A 19,862-nucleotide genomic window follows, 5' to 3' on the forward strand; every position below is an offset into this window, starting at 1 on the left:
TCTACCCTTTGACCTGTTTGGCAAGGGTGACCCTACCAAGAGCCAAAGCACAAAGCCCTGGCTCCAGTCAACATTACTGTCTGGGTAACTGAGACACGCAAGCCTCCGAACCATGACAAGGTTGTGGTCCTCTTGGAAGAGGTGCTGTCCGGGAGAGTACGGCTGTAATTCACAAGCACTTAATTCCCAGTACTTAGCGCTCAAATCTCACTGACAGCCTCATGTACTCCAATGATTTGCAAGTTAAGTGAATGAAGTTTTATATTTTTTTTCTATTTTGTTCAAATTAAAACACCCTATTTCAGCAGGGTTCACTTACTTAAACACATTCAGATTGCTTTCTGCCATAGTACTGTGGAACACGACATCCTCAAGATGTCCTCTCATGTTGGTTTTGAAGCTCAGATGCAATTTGGCATAATAATGGTGGTAAATGAAAAAAATAAGAGGACATCATTATTACAGATGACAAGTGTTGATAGCTTAGTCGAAAAAGTTGCAGTGATAATCAAAATTACTTGTTGCAAATTGGAAATTCCTGCTGGATGGAAATGGAGGGTGAAATCTGCACATGGATCAAATTTGTCTTATCTGGCTTATTTGGAGGGACTTAAAATTTCTAGAGCAAAGTTGTAAAAAACCGTATCCATGTCCATTTTGAGATCAAAATAGCAGCATTGTCCTTCCTTTAAGCTTTAATTTTACAGAACATTTTTTGTTGTACTGGCTCCCATTTTGAAACTTTTGAGGAAACATAGATTTTATTTGACATGATTAAGTAGCAATCTTCCATGTATTTGCCTGCTTACATCATCTTTTTTGTTCAGTTTGTCAGAGCAGTCATGAATGCTGTAAGAGATAAATGTGTGCAAAATATCTTTTATTCCACAGTACACAACTGGAATGCCAGCTACTAATTCTCATATTTCAGAGTGGTACCCAGGTTTGTTCAGACATTTGTTTTGTCATTAAATAAATTGAAACAGAATTGAAATGGAAGTAAGGTTCCTATATCATGGAGATGTGAGACTCCTGACAGATAAGTGCACTTTGTGTAAAATTGCCGAACAGGTGTGTGTACCACTTTGATTCATGAAAACTGCTGCCTTAGCTCATCCATCTTAGTAGCAAGCAAAACCGTGTCACAATGATCCTAAAGCTAATCTACTGATCTTCCTTCCTGGTGCTCAGAAAATGCAGAAGCTTGGAGTCCTTTACACACTGAATGGTAAAGTGTATTTTCATGTCACTGAAGATTACACCTGGATTGTCAGATTAAATGCATATTTTTCATAAATAATTCATGCTGCCTTCAAAATTGTTATAAATGTTCTTTTGGATTTAATGACTATGATATGTCTATCAATTTCTATTCTGCATATTCCCACAAGCAATTTCATTGTGTTAAAAGCTTTTATATAAGTCATTTCAACTTAATTGCAATATAATAATTAAAGAGTCAGCAACTTCCAACCTATGGAGGCAATCACCAGTTTGGCAGCTGGATACTTGTGACATATCACAATAAGTAACATGAATTTGGGTTTCCTTGACAGAAATTGGCTGAAAGCAGCTCATCTGAAGGGAGCACAGTTGACATCAGTCCTCCTGGACAGGGGGAACAGCCAGAAGAAACACCAGAGGAATCCATGGAGCCTGAAGCATGCTTTACTGAAGGTATGATATTGATAATGTCAAAGACTATTTTAATGCCTGGGTGATAGGGTGGAGCTACGTCTCTATCAAAGGAGGTGTACAGTGCCCCTTGTCTCTGCTGGCCTGCAGGTCAACATTGGGCAAGGTGTAGTACCTGCTTAGTCCCTCAACCAGGGTCACGTGAAGCCTTGGAAGCAGGTGGTGGATGGTTTTATGAGCAGCCGGTGCCTATCACGACTCCTGGTTATGTGACCACTGACGCCAGGCAGACAATCTCTGAAGAGAATTGATCATGGCTGAGATAGCTCATCTTGTAAAGTCACTGCCCAGAAGAAGGCAATGGAAACCGCTTCTGTGGTAAAATTTGCCAAGGACAATCATAACCATGAAGCCATGTTCACCCACATCATACAACATGGCATGTAATGATGTTGGTGTTTTAATGCCTAAATATATAAAGCGGATATTTACATTCTTTATATTTAAGATAACATAGAAATAGATGTGTGTTCAGTTCCTCATGTAAATGTGACTACTGTTTGCTATTCTGCTGCTGAGAATATAATCAAGTGTATTTGTCCCAATGCTCCAGACATTTATTCTGCTTTTTAAGATTCAAGATTATTTCATGTCATTTCCAGTATACAAATGCAAATGGGAACAAAATAATTGTAACTCCAGATCTGATGCAGCACAAAAAAAACCAAATAAGATAAAGAATATTCCAAAAAAATGATAAATGTAATTACTTAAGGAAGCTTACATACAGTACGTAGATTGATTGTTTGTTCATAAAGTGACGCTGGGCACAGGTGTATCTGTACATAAGGTAACTGATAGGAAATGGTAAAGTAGTGGTGGTTGGGGGTGTGCGGAGGGCTGGGTCAGTGGGCGAAGGTGGATGCTACGTAGCCTCTTCCTTGATGGGAGTGGGGCGAACAGTCCATAAGCAGGTTGGTGGAATCCTTCAAGATGTTACTGGCACCTTTCTGTATATATATCCTTGATGGCGGGTAGGCTCGTGCTGGTAATGTGTCAAGCAGTTTCAACTGCATATTTTACTGCCTTCTTGTCTCCGCGGTGCATTTCTGTACCATGCAATGAATGACTATTTTGTGTTGGCTTTCACAGTGGAGGACACGTCTAACATGCCAATGAGAGATATTACTAACAGGTAGAAAGCAGAGAGCTGGGATACATGGGCATTTCTCTGGCAATCAGTGGTGAGCGGTGTGCCGCAGGGGTCGGTGCTGGGTCCACACCTGTTCACGATGTACATTAACGATCTGGAAGAGGGGACCGAGTGTAGTGAATCTAAGTTTGCGGATGATAATAAATTGAGTGGAAAAGCAAATTGTGCAGAGGAAATGGAGAGAGTGCAGAGAGATATAGATAGGTTAAGTGAGTAGGCAAGGGTCTGGCAGATGGAGTACAATGATGGTAAATGCGAGGTCATTCACTTTGGAGGGAAAAATGGAATATCAGATTATTATTTAATTGGTAAAAGGTTGCAGCATGCTGCTGTGCAGAGGGACTTGGAGTGCTTGTGGATGAATTACAAAAGATTGGTTTGCAGGTGTAGCAGGCTATGGAATGTTGGCCTTCTAGCTAGAGGGATTGAATTTATGAGGAAGGAGGTTATGCTGGAACTGTACATGGTACTGGTGAGGCCGCTCCTGGAGTACTGCGTGCAGTTCTGGTCTCCTGACTTGAGGAAGGATATACTGGCTTTGGAGATAGTGCAGAGGAAGTTCACCAGGTTGATTCCAGAGGTGAAAGGGTTAGACTATGAGGAGAGATTGAGTTGCCTGGGACTGTACTCGCTGGAATTCAGAAGGATGAGAGGAGATCTTATAGAAACATACAGAATTATGAAAGTGATAGATCAGATAGAGGCAGGGAAGTTGTTTCCTCTGGTAGGTGAGACCAGGGGAACATAGCTTCAAAATTTGTGGGAGTACATGGAACATAGATATCTACAGCTCATTATCGGCCCTTTGGCCCATAATATTGTGCTGACCGTGTAACCTACTCTAGAAACTGCCTTGAATTACCCTAGCACATAGTCGTCTATTTTTCCAAGCTCCATGTACCTATCTAAGAGGCTCTTAAAAGACCCTTTTGTATCTGCTTCCATCAACACCATGGTCAGCAGTGCATTCCACGCACCCCCCACTCTCTGTCTGAAAAACTTACCCCTGACATCCCCTTAGTACCCATTTTCAAGCATCTTAAAGCTATGTCCCCTCATGTTAGCCATTTCAGCCCTGGGAACAAGCCTCTGGCTATCCACATGATCAATGCTCCTCATTATTTTATAAACCTTTATCAGGTCACCGGTCATCCTCTGTCACTCCAAGAAGAAAGGCCAAGTTCATTCAACCCATTCCCTTAAGTTACGCCCTCCAATCCAGGCAACATCCTTGTAAATATCCTCGTCAATCTGTCTATAGTATCCATGTCCTTCCTGTAGTTAGGTGACCAGAACTGAACACAATACTTCATGTGGGGTCTGACCAAGGTCTTATATAGCTGTAACATTACCTTTCGGCTCTTGAACTCGATCCCACGGTTGATGAATACCAACACACTATTTGCCTTCTTAACAACACTGTCAATTTGCAGCTTTGTGTGTCCTATGGACATGGACCCCAAGATCTCTCAGATTCTCCACACTGCCATTAATATTATATTCTGTCTTCAAATTTGACTTACCAAAATGAACCATATCACGCTTATCTGGGCTGAAGTCCATCTGCCACTTCCCAGCCCAGTTCTGCATCCTATCGATGTCCTACTGTAACCTCTGATAGCCCTCTACACTATCCACAAGAAGGTTTAAGACGGAGATGAGGAGGAACTGCTTTTCCCAAAGAGTGGTGAATTTGTGGAATTCTCTGCCCAATGAAGCAGTGGAGGTTACTTTGGTAGATATATTTACGACAAGGTTGGATAGATTTTTGCATAGTAGGGGAATTAAGTGTTATGGGAAAAAGGCAGGAAGGTGGAGATGAGTCCAGAAGCCTACTTGTGCTCCTATTTCTTATGTTCTTGTGCAGTGATGCAGCTTGTTAGGACGTTCTCTACTGCACATCTGTAGAATGACAGAAGTAATGATGTGCATAGGCCAGCTCTCTTCAGCCTCCCCAGAAAATAGAGGTGTTGGTGAGCTTTCCTGATTGTATAGAATGGTCATATGTGTAGATTTTGTTCAGACTGAAAAAAAAAATCTGACCAGTAAAAGCTAAGTAATACTTAGAGAATGTAGTGGACACTAATGGGTTGTCAATAACAACCTTGCAGTCACTATCAGTAAGCCCAAGGTACTGATTGTGGATTCCAGGAAAGGGAAGTGAAGGGAACACACACCAGTCTTTATCAAGGAATCAGCAAAGGGAAGGGTGAGCAGTTTCAGGTTTCTGGGTGTCAACACCTTGGAAGATCTACTTTGAGCCCAACATATTGATGCAATTACAAAGAAGACACAACAATGTCTATATTTCATAAGGAGTTTGAGGAAACTTGGTATGACACGAAAGACTCATAGATTTTTATAGATGTACTGTGGAAAGCATTCTAACTGGTTGCATCACCTACTGATATGGAGGGGCCACTGCACAAGATTGGAAAAAGCAGCAGAAAGTAAAATTCAGTTAGCTCCATCTTGAGCATTAGTCTCCCCAAGACGGCGGTGCGACACAGTTTGCAGCGGTCACTCCGGAGTTGATATCTGTTATTTGTAAGTGGGGTGCCGTGCACAATCCTAATCCGATGGAAAAAAGACATGGGAGCACGGAGGAACATCTGTAAATCTCTGGGAAGGCCTTCTTCGTTGCTGCTGCTGTTGTGAGGTCCGGGTCTCTGCTGGGAAGAACAGATCCCCAGTCCTCAGGGTCACGTTGCCGGTGGTCATTGGTGGGGGCACTGTAGTGCGCTTGGCAGAGGATGATGCTCAGAGAGGCTGTGCCAGGGGGGATGGTCGGAGGCTTGGAGGTTCGACGGACTTGGAGTCCGCTGCGGTCGGGGCGCTTTCACTGCATGCTGCGTCTGTGAGGCTGGGTCCGACGGAGCTTTCACCGTGTGCTGCGTCTGCGAGGCTGAGTCCTGTGCTGTGGAAGTCCATAGCGGGGGTATTCCCTTCTGCCGCCTGTGTGGGATGACGAGTCTATCGGGACCTTGAGGACTTGTGGAAACTGTGCAGTGGTTTCTTTCGAACTTATAGTCTTTTAACATCTTTGGACTATTTTTACTGTGCCCATGGTCTGTTTTTTATCAATTATGGTATTGTCTGCACTGTTGTAACTATATGTTAACTATAACTATATGGTTTTGTGCAGGTCTTGTAGCATTAGTTTTTGGTTTGTTGGGTGGTAGAGTTGGTCTCCTGACTTGGTGTGTCTGGGTAGTCTTGTTTTGTCTGGTGGGTTTGGAGCTCCTTTCCAGGGAACGCGCTAAGACGGTAGTGCGATATCAATACGCAGCAGCCTCTCTGTACTCTGGATTTGGGGGTGACCAAACGTTATGTGAATTTTCTGGTGTAGTCTGTTTTGTCGTGTGCTTTTGTGATATCATTCTGGAGAACATTGTCTCATTTTTTAACTGCATTGCATTTGTGGTTTCTAAATAAAGATTCAGATTCAGTTTATTGTCATTTAGAAACCACAAATGCAATGCAGTTAAAAAATGAGACAACGTTCCTCCAGAATGATATCACAAAAGCATATGACAAAACAGACTACACCAGAAAATCCACATAACGTTTGGCAATCCCCAATCCAGAGTCCGGAGAGGCTGCTGCGTATTGATATCGCGCTACCGTCTAGCGCGTTCCCCGGAAAGGAGCTCCAATTCCACCAGACAAAACAAGACCAAAAACTAAAGCTACAAGACCTGCACAAAACCACATAGTTACAACAGTGCAAACAATAGCATAATTGATAAAAAACAGACCATCGGCACAGTAAAAATACTCCAAAGATGTTAAAGGACTATAAGTCCAAAAGAAATCACCACACAGTTTCCACAAGTCCCCAGGGTCCCGACAGACTCGCCATCCCACGCCGGCGACAGAAGGGAATACCCCCGCTATGGACTTCCACGGCGCCGCCTGACTCAGCCTCGCAGACACAGCACACAATGAATGCTCCGTCATAACCAGCCTCGCAGACGCAGCACACACCGAAAGCGACCTGACCGCAGCAGACTCCGAGTCCATCGAACCTCCGAGCTGACGACCATCCCCTCCGGCACAGCTTCTCCGAGCACCATCCTCTGCCAAGCGTATTAAGATGGCCCCGCCAATGGCCATTGGCAACGCGACCCCGAGGACTGGGGGCCTGTTCTTCCCAGCAGAGTCCCGGACCTCACAGCAGCAGCAGCAACGAAGAAGGTCTTCCTGGAGATTTCCCGATGTTCCTCCGTGCTCCCACATCCGTTTTCAATTGATTATGATTGCACACGGCACCCCACTTCACAAATAACAGATAATCAGCTCCGGAGTGGCCACTGCAAGCTGCGTCGCGCCACCATCTTGTTGGTGTTGGTATAAATCCATGTTGGTATAAATTCTGTTGGTATAAATGACAATAACTGAAACTGAACTGAACTGAACTGAACTCAGCATCCAGCCCATTTTCAAAGGGCAATGCCTCAAAAAGGCAGCATCCATCAATAAGGACTCCATTACCCAGGACATGCCTTGTTCTCATTGCTACCATCAGGGTGGAGATAACGGAGCTTGAAGACAAATACTCAATGTTTTAGGAACAGCTTCTTCCCTTCTGCCATCAAACAATGAGGCACACTGCCTCATTTTTTTCTTTGCTCACTTCTATACTACGTATTTAACTTTTAAAAACATATTTATTATTGTATTGCAGTGTGGTGATGCCACAAAACAAAAACTTTCACAATATATGCTGTTGATATTAAACCTAATTCTGATTCTGATTCTAATGGGTATTTAAAGTGTAATAGTGCCTCTGATGGCAGTTGAAATGGAACAAAAATTGAATTATCAAATATCAAATCAAAATTACATCATTCAGATTTTTGTGATCTTACTCTCAAGCAAGCATTCCCAATCTGGTATCTATGGACCCCTCTGTTAATGGTAGGGGTCCTTGGCATAATAAAAAGTTGGGAACCCCTGGTCTAGTGCTTGCGGATCTCTGCGTGAATAAGATAGTGGAATATATAAGGATTTTGTGAGGTGAGAACAACTGCCCTTGGTTTCCAGGCGGAGTTCAGCTGAGAATGGTACAAAGAAACTTGGTAAAATTGAAGTCAGCGGGAAGCAAAGTGAAAACACATCAGTGGTTGGTTTGATATCTCAACACACAAGGAGAGGGTTGTAGTTGTTGGAGATTAAGCAGCCTAATATCAGATCATTTTGGCAGGAGTGCATCAGGCAATTTCAGAGGCATCCTCATCTACTCCATCAGTAAATTTCCTTCATCAGTGACTTTCCTTCCATCATAAGTTGGAAGTGAGAATGCTTATTGATGCACTTTTCAGTTCCCTTAGCATCTCTTTCGTCACCTTGAATAGTGACCGCATGTACAAAAGTGATGGCAGTTATTAGTCACACTAATCGAACACCTCACAAATTGATGAAGGGTCTCGGGCCTGAAGAATCAACTGTTCCCTTCCATTGATGCTGCTTAACCTGTTGAATTTCTCCAGCATTTTGTGTGTGTTGCTTAAGATTTCTGGCATCTGCAGAATCTCTTGTGTCATCATTCAGTGTGACATTGCATTTTTTCAGTATTTCTGGCTGAAATTTAATGATCTCTCCCTCTGAGAGGTCTGGAGTTAACACCTCACCAACCAGCCAGGTTTTGACAGTGCTGCCTGACTGTGTAACTTCTCACTTCCAGTTTCAACATTCCGCTGCACTATATTTTGTAAAATGGCTGCTTACTCTGAAACCTATACTCAGCCATTATCATCATTACCAGAGTCATAGACTACTACAGCACAGAAACAGGCCGAACCCTTGCTCAGCCTAGTCCCATCAACCTGTACCTGGACCACAGCCCTCCATATGGGAGGATGTGGCAACTGTGGCTGACATGGGAAGTCAAAGACAACATAAGAGCAAAAGAAAGAACATATAATACAGCAAAAATTAGTGGGATGATATAAGATTTTCTAGTCACTGTGGAAGACACTAGCAGCATGCCGGAAATGTGAGAGTGTCAGGGGGCAGAAGTGTGTGAAGTTGCTATCACTAAGGAGAAGGTGCTTAGAAAACTGAAAGGTCGGAAGGTAGTTAAGTCACCGGAGCCAGACGGACTACACCCCGGGGTTCTGAAAGAGGTGGCTGAAGAGATAGTAGAGGCATCATGATGATCTTTCAAGAATCACTAGATTCCGGAATGATTCCAGAGGACTGGAAAATTGCAAATTTCACTCCACTTTTCAAGAAGGGAGGGGGGCAGAGAAATGAAATTATAGGCCATTATAGACCATGTTTTAGTGGTTGGAAACATGTTTATTATTAAGGATGAGGTTTCACGGTACTTGAATGTACATGATAAAATAGACCAAAGTCAACTTGGTTTCTGTTGGAATTCTTTGGCAAATAACAGGCAGGATAGACAAAATGGAGCCCATGGGTATTGTTTATTTGGATTTTCAGAAGGCCTTTGACAAGGTGCCACACATGAGGTTGCCTAGCAAGATAAGAGCCTGTGGTATTAAAGGAAAGATGTTAGCATGAATAGAAGATTGGCTGACTGGCAGGCGTCAAAGAGTGGAAATAAAGGAGGCCTTTACTGGTTGGCTGCCGGTGACTAATGGGGTTGATGTTGGGACTGCTTCTTTTCATCTTATATGTGAGTGATTTGGATAAAGGAACTGGTGGCTTTGTGTCCAAGTTTACAGATAATACAAAGATAGATGGAGAGCCAGGTAGTGTTGAGGAAGCAGGGTGTCTACAGGAGGACTTAGACAGATTGGGAGAATAGGCAAAGAAATGACAAATAGAATATAGTGTAGGGAAGTGTATGGCCAAGCATAGACAATTTTCTAACAGGGAAATATTCAAAAATCCAAAGTGCAAAGGGGCTTGGGAGTCCTCATGTAGGATACACTCAAAATTAACTTGCAGGTTAAGTCGGTGAGAAGAAAGACAAATGCAATGTTAGCATTCATTTTGAGAGGACTAGAATACAAAAGCAAGAATGTATGTTGAAGCTTTATAAGGCAGTGGTCATATCGTACTTTGAATATTGTGAACAGTTTTGGACACCTTATCTAAGAAAAAGTGTGCTGACATTGGAGAGTGTCCAGAGGAGATTCACGAGAATGATACCAGGAATTAAAAGGTTAACATTTGAGGAGCGTTTGATGACTCTGGGCCTGTGCTTGCTGGAATTTTGAAGAATGAGGGGGATCTCATTGAAACCTATTGAATATTGAAAGGCTAGTTAGAGTGGCTGTAGAGAGGATTATCTCTTTAGTGGCGGAGTCTAGGACCAGAGAGTGTTGAATAGAGGAACATCTATTTAGAGCAGAAATGAGGAGGAATTTCTTTAGCCAGAGGGTAGTGAATCTGTGAAACTCATTGCCACAGACAGCTGTATAGGCCAAGTCATTTGGTATATTTAAGGCAGAGTTTGATAGGTTCTTGATTAATCAGGGTGTCAGAGGTTTCGAGGAGAGGCAGGAGAATGGAGTTGAGATGGACAATTGATCAGCCATGAGGGAATGGCAGAGCAGACTCGATAGGCTGAATGGTCCAATTCTGCTCCTATATCTTGTACTCCTTGTACTTCTCCCATTCGTGCACCTGTACAAATTTCTTTTAAATGCAGAAATCAAACCTGCATCCATCACTTCCACAAGCAGCTCGTTCCACACTCACACCACCCTCTGAATGAAGTTCCTCCTCATATTTCACTTAAGCATTTCACCTTTTACCCTTAACCCATGACCTCCATTTCTAGTCTCAGTGGAAAAAACCTGCTTGGATTTACCCTCTCTGCACTACTCATTATTTTGTATACCTCTATCAAAACACCCATCACTCCCCTATGTTCTAGGAAATAAAGTCCTAACCTATTCAATCTTTTCCTATAATTCAGGTCCTCAAGTAAATTTGCTTTGCACTCTTCCAATTTTTTTTTGATATTTTGCAGTAGGTAGGTGACCAGAACTGTAATATTACTGCAAATTAGGCCTCACCAAGGTCTTATACAATTTCAACATAACATCCCAACTTCTGTACTCAGTACTTTGATTTATGAAGGTCAATGTGCCAAAAGCTTTCCTTTTGACTCTATCTACCTGCGTTGCCACCTTCAAGGAATTACTGTGCTCCCAGATCCCTCTGTTCCATCGCAGACCGCAGTGCCCTACCATTCAACCATGTAAGACCTACCTTAGTTGGTCCCGCCAAAGTGCAACGATTCACACTTGCCGCATCAATACTGAACCACTGAATTTCTTTCAGAACTTCCAACAATGAGTTCTTGGATAGTGCTCTTCCTACTTTTACTGAAAGATGCAGAGCTGCATAAAAATAATGGAGATGCTAATGCATTTCCTTACTCTTATCTTGACATTTCTGCTACCATGGTGCCTATGAATTTGCAACATATTCGCCTCAGGTTTCTACAGCTCTCTGGGTCCTGAACTCTAGTCTTAACTGTTCAAACATAGAACGTAGAGCAATACAGCGTAATATGTGCCCTTTGGCCCGCAATGTTGGGCTGACATTTTAGTTGCTCCAAGATCAATCCAACCCTTCTCTCCTTTGCAGCCCATAACCCTCTACATTTTTCTTTTTTTCTATGTGCTTATCTAAGCATCTGTTAAATGTTAATAATGTATCTGCCTTTACTATCATCCCCTGCAAGGCGCCTACGAGTCTTAGTTTAACAGGAACTACCTCTGACATCTCCTCTTTCCTCTAATGTTTTCTATTATGAGCTGGTATTAGCCATTGCCACTCTGGGATAAAAATGGACTGGCTGTCCACTTGATCTATGCCTCTTATCATCCTGTACACTTCCATCAAGTCACATCTCATCTTCCTTCACTCCCTGGAGAAAAGCCTAGCTCACTCAACCTGTTCCCCTCATCCAGATTATGGTTGCTGATGTGATCACCTTCCTAGCCTTAGAGTCATTCAAAGTGGTCTCAGCTGATACTGTATGCCGTTTCTCACCTTAGTTCACTCCTCACTGAGGTCTGGAGTGCAGGAGAAAGAACGTTTCTGTTCCAGGAGAGAATATGAAGCAGGTTTTGCGAAAATGGTCAGATTCTGTAATTCAAGTCATAAGAAACACTCGTCATTTAATGCAGCAGGCCAGGCAGCATCTACAGGAAGAAGCACTGTCAACGTTTCGGGCAGAGACCCTTTGTCTGATGAAGGGTCTCGGCGCGAAACGTCGACAGTGCTTCTTCCTACAGATGCTGCCTGGCCTGCTGCGTTCCACCAGCATTTTGTGTGTGTTGCTTGAATTTCCAGCATCTGCAGATTTCCTCGTGTTTGAGTCATTTAATGCTGTGTTTCCTTTCAAAACCTGGAGTTCATCTTAAATCACAGGGACTTCCACTCTCTCAATATTCAGGCTATCATCAGCCATTAGAAGAATTTGGTGAACTTCAGTGGCTGAGGAGGAGAAGATGGTGAGACATCACTTTCAGGGAGTGTTGGAGAATGAGGACAAGGGTTGTTCACTTTGATAGTCATTGGCTGGCTGGTAGGTTTGGGGGCTCTGACCGGCTGGTTAAATATGAATGGAGGAAGGGAGAAGGATTCTGCCTCTAAATTGCACATAACCACATAACACTAAAGTCCTTTTGGCCCATCAAGTCCATGCCAGATTTTCACAAGAACAATTCCACCTGCTCCCCAGAGCCCTACAAATGATTTATTTTCAAGTGCTTATCCAGTCCTTCTGGAGCTCTGAATCTGCTTCCGTTGTTACCACTGTCAGTGCATTTCTGCTTTGAATCATCTGCTGTGTAAAATGATCTTTCCTTAACTCACATTTGATTTGTTTGTCAATTACTTTAACTTCAGGTCTCCTAGTTCTTCCTCTGTCTTTTCTGCCTAGATCCTGTTTGATTTTGAATATTGCCAGTCCTGCTCAATTCCATCAGCTGCAATGGGACCAGCCCCAGCTTCTTCAGTCTATGACATTAGTGCCATCACTCTCATAAGGATGCTGTCTACGCTCTCTTAAAATGTGTTGCCTAGGACTGAGTGCAGTACTCTAATAATGGCCAAACTAAACGGGTCACCACCACACTTACCCCCGCATTAAGGAAACCCAAAATCAGTGATGCTCTTTAATCATTTTAATTGCCCTCACTGTTACTTTCAGTGAACCGTGGCCATTTGCCCAGAGGCCTTTCTGTTACTTAATCCCTTTTAGAGCTGTGCTGTCTGACTTCTATGTCTCGCTGTTGTATTAAAGTGTAACACTTCAGTTTTGTATATTAAATTTCATCTTCCATGTGCCTACCCATTTCACCAACCTGTCTATATGTTCTTTAATTCTGTTAGAACTTTCCTTATGAATGTCCATACTAGCATTTTCCCTCATAATTTGTGTTGCCTCACAGAGCAATCTATGTCCCATGCAACCTATTCTCCACACAATTTCCCATCTACCCCTTACAGCCTCTTTGAACTATGCACCTGTATACCAGGGGTAGTTACCAAGCCTGCACATCATTATGATAGATAGATAGATAGATAGATAGATACTTTATTCATCCCCATGGGGAAATTCAACTTTTTTCCAATGTCCCATACACTTGTTGTAGCAAAACTAATTACATACAATACTTAACTCAGTAAAAAATATGATATGCATCTAAATCACTATCTCAAAAAGCATTAATAATAGCTTTTAAAAAGTTCTTAAGTCCTGGCGGTAGAATTGTAAAGCCTAATGGCATTGGGGAGTATTGACCTCTTCATCCTGTCTGAGGAGCATTGCATCGATAGTAATCTGTCGCTGAAACTGCTTCTCTGTCTCTGGATGGTGCTATGTAGAGGATGTTCAGAGTTTTCCATAATTGACCGTAGCCTACTCAGCGCCCTTCGCTCAGCTACCGATGTTAAACTCTCCAGTACTTTGCCCACGACAGAGCCCGCCTTCCTTACCAGCTTATTAAGACGTGAGGCGTCCCTCTTCTTAATGCTTCCTCCCCAACACGCCACCACAAAGAAGAGGGCGCTCTCCACAACTGACCTATAGAACATCTTCAGCATCTCACTACAGACATTGAATGACGCCAACCTTCTAAGGAAGTACAGTCGACTCTGTGCCTTCCTGCACAAGGCATCTGTGTTGGCAGTCCAGTCTAGCTTCTTGTCTAACTGTACTCCCAGATACTTGTAGGTCTTAACCTGCTCCACACATTCTCCATTAATGATCACTGGCTCCATATGAGGCCTAGATCTCCTAAAGTCCACCACCATCTCCTTGGTCTTGGTGATATTGAGACGCAGGTAGTTTGAGTTGCACCATATCACAAAGTCCTGTATCAGTTTCCTATACTCCTCCTCCTGTCCATTCCTGACACACCCCACTATGGCCGTGTCATCAGCGAACTTCTGCACATGGCAGGGCTCCGAGTTATATTGGAAGTCTGATGTGTACAGGGTGAACAGGACCGGAGAGAGTACGGTGTACAAGGGATGTAATAGGGATGTAATGATGTAATAGGGAACCAAAGTACTTGGAGGAAATCCCCATGGTTACCAGGAGAACTTACAAACTTCATACCAACAGGCTCAAGAGGGCAGGATTGAACATTGGCAACTGCTGCTATGTACTACTGAAAAACAATGCACTGTGCAACCAAGTAATGTCATTAAAAGAAGGAAAGTAGTGGTCCGAATACCACAATATACACAAGTGAATCTGCAGATGCTGGAAATAAATAAAAACACAAAATGCTGGCAGAACTCAGCAGGCCAGACAGCATGTATGGGACGAGGTAGTGACGATGTTTCGGGCCGAAACCCTTCATCAGGAGTGAAGTAACATGGGATGGTCGAGGGGGGATAAGAAGTGGGGGGAGGGATGAAGTAGAGAGCTAGGAAGTGATAGGCTGGAGGGAAATGGGCTAGGGGGAAGGTGGAGAATTATGGGAAATAAAAGAGAAAGAAAGGTAGGGCTGGGGGGAGATTATAGTGAGGGGGGAAAAGAGAAAGAGAACCAGACTAAAATTATAGATAGGGATGGGGTAAGGGGGGGCAGGGGTATCAACGAAGGTCTGTGAGTTGGATGTTCATGCCGGCAGGTAGGAGGCTACCTAGGCGGGAGATAAGGTATTGCTCCATTGACCTGCGTGTGGCCTCATCTTGACGGTAGAGGAGGCCATGGACAGACATGTCGGAGTGGGAGTGGTCTGTGGAATTGAAGTGTGTGGCCACAGGGAGATCCCGCCACTGCTGGAGGACTGAGCGCCGGTGTTCGGCGAAACGGTCTCCCAGTCTGCGGTGGGTCTCCCCAATGTATAAATGACCACATCGGGAGCACTGGATACAGTATATCACCCCCGTTGACTCGCAGGTGAAGTGGTGCCTCACCTGAAAGGACTGTCTGGGGATGAATGGACAAGGGAGTCGTGTAGGGAGCGATCCCTGCGGAAAGCCAAGAGTGGGGGGGAGGGGAAGATGTGTCTGGTGGTGGGATCCCGTAGGAGGTGGCGGAAGTTACGGAGGATTATACGTTGGATCTGTAGGCTGGTAGGGTGATAGGTAAGGACCAGGGGGACTCTATCCCTGGTGGGCTGGCGGGGGGATGGGGTGAGGGCAGAGGTGCGTGAAATACGGGAGACGCGATGGAGGGCAGAGTTGATAGTGGACGAAGGGAAGCCCCTTTCTTTAAAAAAGGAAGACATCTCCTTTGTCCTAGAATGAAAGGCCTCATCCTGAGAGCAGATGCGGCGGAGGCGGAGGAATTGAGAGAAAGGGATTGCATTTTTGCAGGAGACAGGGTGGGAGGAGGAATAGTCTAGGTAGCTATGACTTACAATATACCACAATATACCTTGTTCTGTCTAAAAAGTAACTATAGGATCATAGGCCATTCGACTTATTGAGTCTGCTCCACCATTACAGCATGGCTGATTTATTATCCCTTTCAACCACATTCTTCTGCCTTCTTCCCATAGCCTTTGATGCCCTGACTGATCAAGAACTTATCAACCTTTGCTTTAAATATGATTTGGCCTCCACAGCCATCTGTGGCAATGAATTCCACAGATTCACAGGCTAAAGAAATTCCTCCTTATCTCTGTTCTACATGGGCATTCCTCTATTCTGAGACTGTGCCCTCTGGTCCTAGACTCCCCCAATATAGGGAACATCCTCTCCACATCCACTCTATCTCGGCCTTTTAGTATCCAATAGGTTATAATGAGATAACCCCTCATTCTTTGAAACTCCACAAGTCCAGGCCCAGAGCCATCAAATGCTCCTGATAATTAACTTTTTCAATACCAGGATCATTGTCATGAACCACCTTGAGACCATCTCTTTCTTCTGCCTCCCTCCCTTCTTAAAGAGTGGAGTGGCACTCCAGCATAAACAGCAATTCATTAATCCTCTGTTTTCAATCTTGATGATAAGCCTTGAAAGGAAAAAATACTCTAGAAAGTGAAAATCGGACACAGAAACAGAAAATCCTGGAAATGGATATAGAATTAATATTTCAGATGAATGATTAATTCTCTGTTAAACAAGTTAACATTTCATTATTGTAAAAAATTGTAAACATTCAAATTTAAAATATTAAAATGTTGAATGTTAACACCCTACCCCGTTTAGATACTACCTGACCTGCTGGCTATTCCCAGCATTTTTAGCTTTCATTTATAATAGTAAGATCTCAATTTTGTTATGAAACATTTATTTTCAATTACAAGTAATTTAATGTTAATTGTTAAAGTTGTCTGATGAATTAACCAAACATTGTTGTTTACTTTTAAAATCAGATTTTTAACTTTAATTTAAAGGCAGTTCAAATCATAGCTCTACCATTATCTCTTACTATCTTTCCTTTCAGTTAGTCCTGACGAAGGGTCTCGGCCCGAAACGTCGACAGTGCTTCTCCTTATAGATGCTGCCTGGCCTGCTGTGTTCAACCAGCATTTTGTGTGTGTTGTTCTACCATTATCTTACTTGCTTCATAAAAACAGTTTTTAACCTGTATTAGGCATATCACAAGTCCTGGTATGCAACCACTGATGCCAGGCAGTCTCTGAAGAGTATGATAATAGCTGGGGTTACCCATGTTGTAAAGATGATGCCCAGACGAAGCCAATGGCAAACTGCTTCCATAGAAAAAATTGCCAAGGACTATGGTGGTCATAGACTCTGATCACCCACATCATACGACACGGCACATAATGATGATTAGGCATAAAATTGGTATCTAATTCAGTATACAATTGATACTTTATTCACTACCTTATTAACAAGGAAATGCTTGATCGCTTTGCTTATTCTTAATTGTAAAGATTATGATAGAACAGGAAGACGATAGTGTTCGCTCTCAGTGTACCTCTAAGCTAAGATGGTGTGCCTGTTCATGTCATCATTTATATGTTCTAGCTGACCTACTTTCGCAAGCATTTCAGAATGTGTCATTTTCTGTAGTGTGTAAGAATTACTTGAGGCGAGTAACATTTATAATGTTAAAGTACAATATATATTTATAAACTGAGCCAAAATCATTGAAAATGTAAATATGGAAAATTGCTGAATCTATACCAATGAAACAAATATCTAATGGCCATTTCTAAGAAGTTCAACTCTTTGTGTCGGCCTTTCAGCAGCTGATATTTGGGATATTGTTTGCACGTTCAATGTATCCGGGTAATTTCAGTTCATCGGAGATGGCGAGTAGGTCATTTGGAACAAACTCAGTTAAGGGAGCCTTTGTTGAAGTACATTGCATTGAGGTGGGGGTAGTTTAAAACATTTGATTTGATTGAATAACTGGAAAAGAGATGAACTGAAAGGTGGCAACAACTTCAGAATAAACCAGTGTGTTTCATCCTGAAGCTGTGTATTAACACCTGCAGGAGATCGCCATAGTGATTCATTGGACGTGTGCAAATAAATGAAACCATTCTTTAATTTTTAATAACTTCTGCTTCTCTTTCATTTTGGCCATTTGCTTTCAAGTGCAGCAACTTTAATTGGAAATAATTCAGAATGTATTGCTCGGGTGGTTAACTTTAATTTTTAGGTCTGTCACATCATATAACCATATAACAATCACAGCACGGAAACAGGCCATCTCGGCCCTCCTAGTCCGTGCCGAACTCTTAATCTCACCTAGTCCCACCTACCCGCACTCAGCCCATAACCCTCCACTCCTTTCCTGTCCATATACCTATCCAATTTTACCTTAAATGACACAACTGAACTGGCCTCTACTACTTCTACAGGAAGCTCATTCCACACAGCTATCACTCTCTGAGTAAAGAAATGCCCCCTCGTGTTTCCCTTAAACTTTTGCCCCCTAACTCTCAAATTATGTCCTCTCGTTTGAATCTCCCCTACCCTCAATGGAAACAGCCTATTCACGTCAACTCTATCTATCCCTCTCAAAATTTTAAATACCTCGATCAAATCCCCCCTCAACCTTCTGTGCTCCAATGAACAGAGACCTAACTTGTTCAACCTTTCTCTGTAACTTAAGTGCTGAAACCCAGGTAACATCCTAGTAAATCGTCTCTGCACTCTCTCTAATTTATTGATATCTTTCCTATAATTCGGTGACCAGAACTGTACACAATATTCCAAATTTGGCCTTACCAATGCCTTGTACAATCACTACACTTCTGTCTTTTTATCATTGAATTCATCAAAAAACATTCAAATGCTGACTTTTTAATATTGATCAATGTCCATTTAAAAAGGCAGGTTAATGTAGACTCAGTGGCCACTTTATTAGGTACACCTGAACACCTGCTCGTTGATGCAAATATCTGATCAGCCAATCATGTGGCAGCAACTCTATGCATAAAAGCATGCAAACTTTGTCAAGGGGTTCTGGCGTTATTGAAACTGAACATCAGATGGGGGAGAAACGTGATTTAAGTGACTTTGACCATGGAATGATTTTCGGTGCCAGACAGGGTGGTTTGAGTACATCAGAAACTGCCAGTCTCTTGGGATTTTCATGCACAACAGTTTCTAATGTTTACGGAGAATGGTGTCAGAAACAAAAAAAGCACACAGTGAGTGGCAGTCCTGTGAGTGGAAACACGATGTTAATGAGAGAGGTCAGAGGAGAATGGCCACACCATTCAAGCTGGCAGGAAGGCCACAGTAACACTTGTTCCGAAGAGCATTTCTGAATGCACGACATGTCAAACCTTGAAGTGGACGGGCTACAGCAGCAGAAGGCAAACATACACTCTGTGGCCACTTTATTAGGTACAGGAGGTTCCTAATGAAGTGGCCACTGAGTATACATTCCCTTTTACCTGGTAAATGATTTCAGCTATTTTGTGTCTCACTGTGAAAGCAATTGTTGGACATATGCCTTTCCTTTGGGTTGTGAATATGGAGATGTATTTACAAAGGGGGCAATCTATCTGTCAGATTCAACAAAGACTGTTAAGTTGAATCAGATTCTAACAAAGCACTCGAGAGTGAAAAAAAAGCTTAGCTAATGAGTTATATTTGTTAATCAAATAGATGATTTATTGACTTGCGAATATGGACAAGTTCTATTAAGCCAAAATAGAAATGTAACTCACTTGTGGAGAACACCTACCTATTAATTTCCATTTGGCCTTATCCATGTTCAAGTTTAACTGTCATTTGACCGAACATGAACACCCAAGAATACAGCCAAAAGAAACTGGGTTACTCCGGTGCCAAGGTGCAAAACACAGTGCCAGCAGTTATACATGGCACATATAACACATACAAGATTACAAGCACATATATGTTTGTAAAATACACTCACACAAGAGAAATATATAGTCCAGGGCCCTGAGTCTATAAATGTTGTAGCATTCTCCCGTCGAACGTAGTACAGCTGAACGAACACTGGGGGAAAGCACCAACTCTGTGCCACACCACCCCTGCACTCCGGTGGAGCATACCAACTCCATTGCCTCGCGCCTGGGCAGCTCTAAGCAGACAACACTGCAACATTCCACATGAACAATGTCCAACAGGGTCTTGTGATGACAAGTAAAGTGAGACC

General features: G+C 42.8%; 1 protein-coding gene across 5 annotated transcripts in view; it reads left to right on the forward strand.

Annotated features, from left to right (window-relative positions):
- scn1laa (sodium channel, voltage-gated, type I-like, alpha) overlaps nt 1–19,862 on the forward strand; it is a 222,323-nt gene that overhangs the window by 136,420 nt on the left and 66,041 nt on the right. For all 5 annotated transcript variants that reach the window (XM_073047435.1, XM_073047434.1, XM_073047436.1 and 2 more), the window contains exon 18: nt 1,557–1,677. In XM_073047435.1, coding sequence (XP_072903536.1) covers nt 1,557–1,677 — 121 coding nt within the window. The remainder of the gene's footprint in view (nt 1–1,556; nt 1,678–19,862) is intronic.

The sequence above is a fragment of the Hemitrygon akajei genome, chromosome 5, assembly GCF_048418815.1.
Source record: "Hemitrygon akajei chromosome 5, sHemAka1.3, whole genome shotgun sequence".
Taxonomy (NCBI): domain Eukaryota; kingdom Metazoa; phylum Chordata; class Chondrichthyes; order Myliobatiformes; family Dasyatidae; genus Hemitrygon; species Hemitrygon akajei.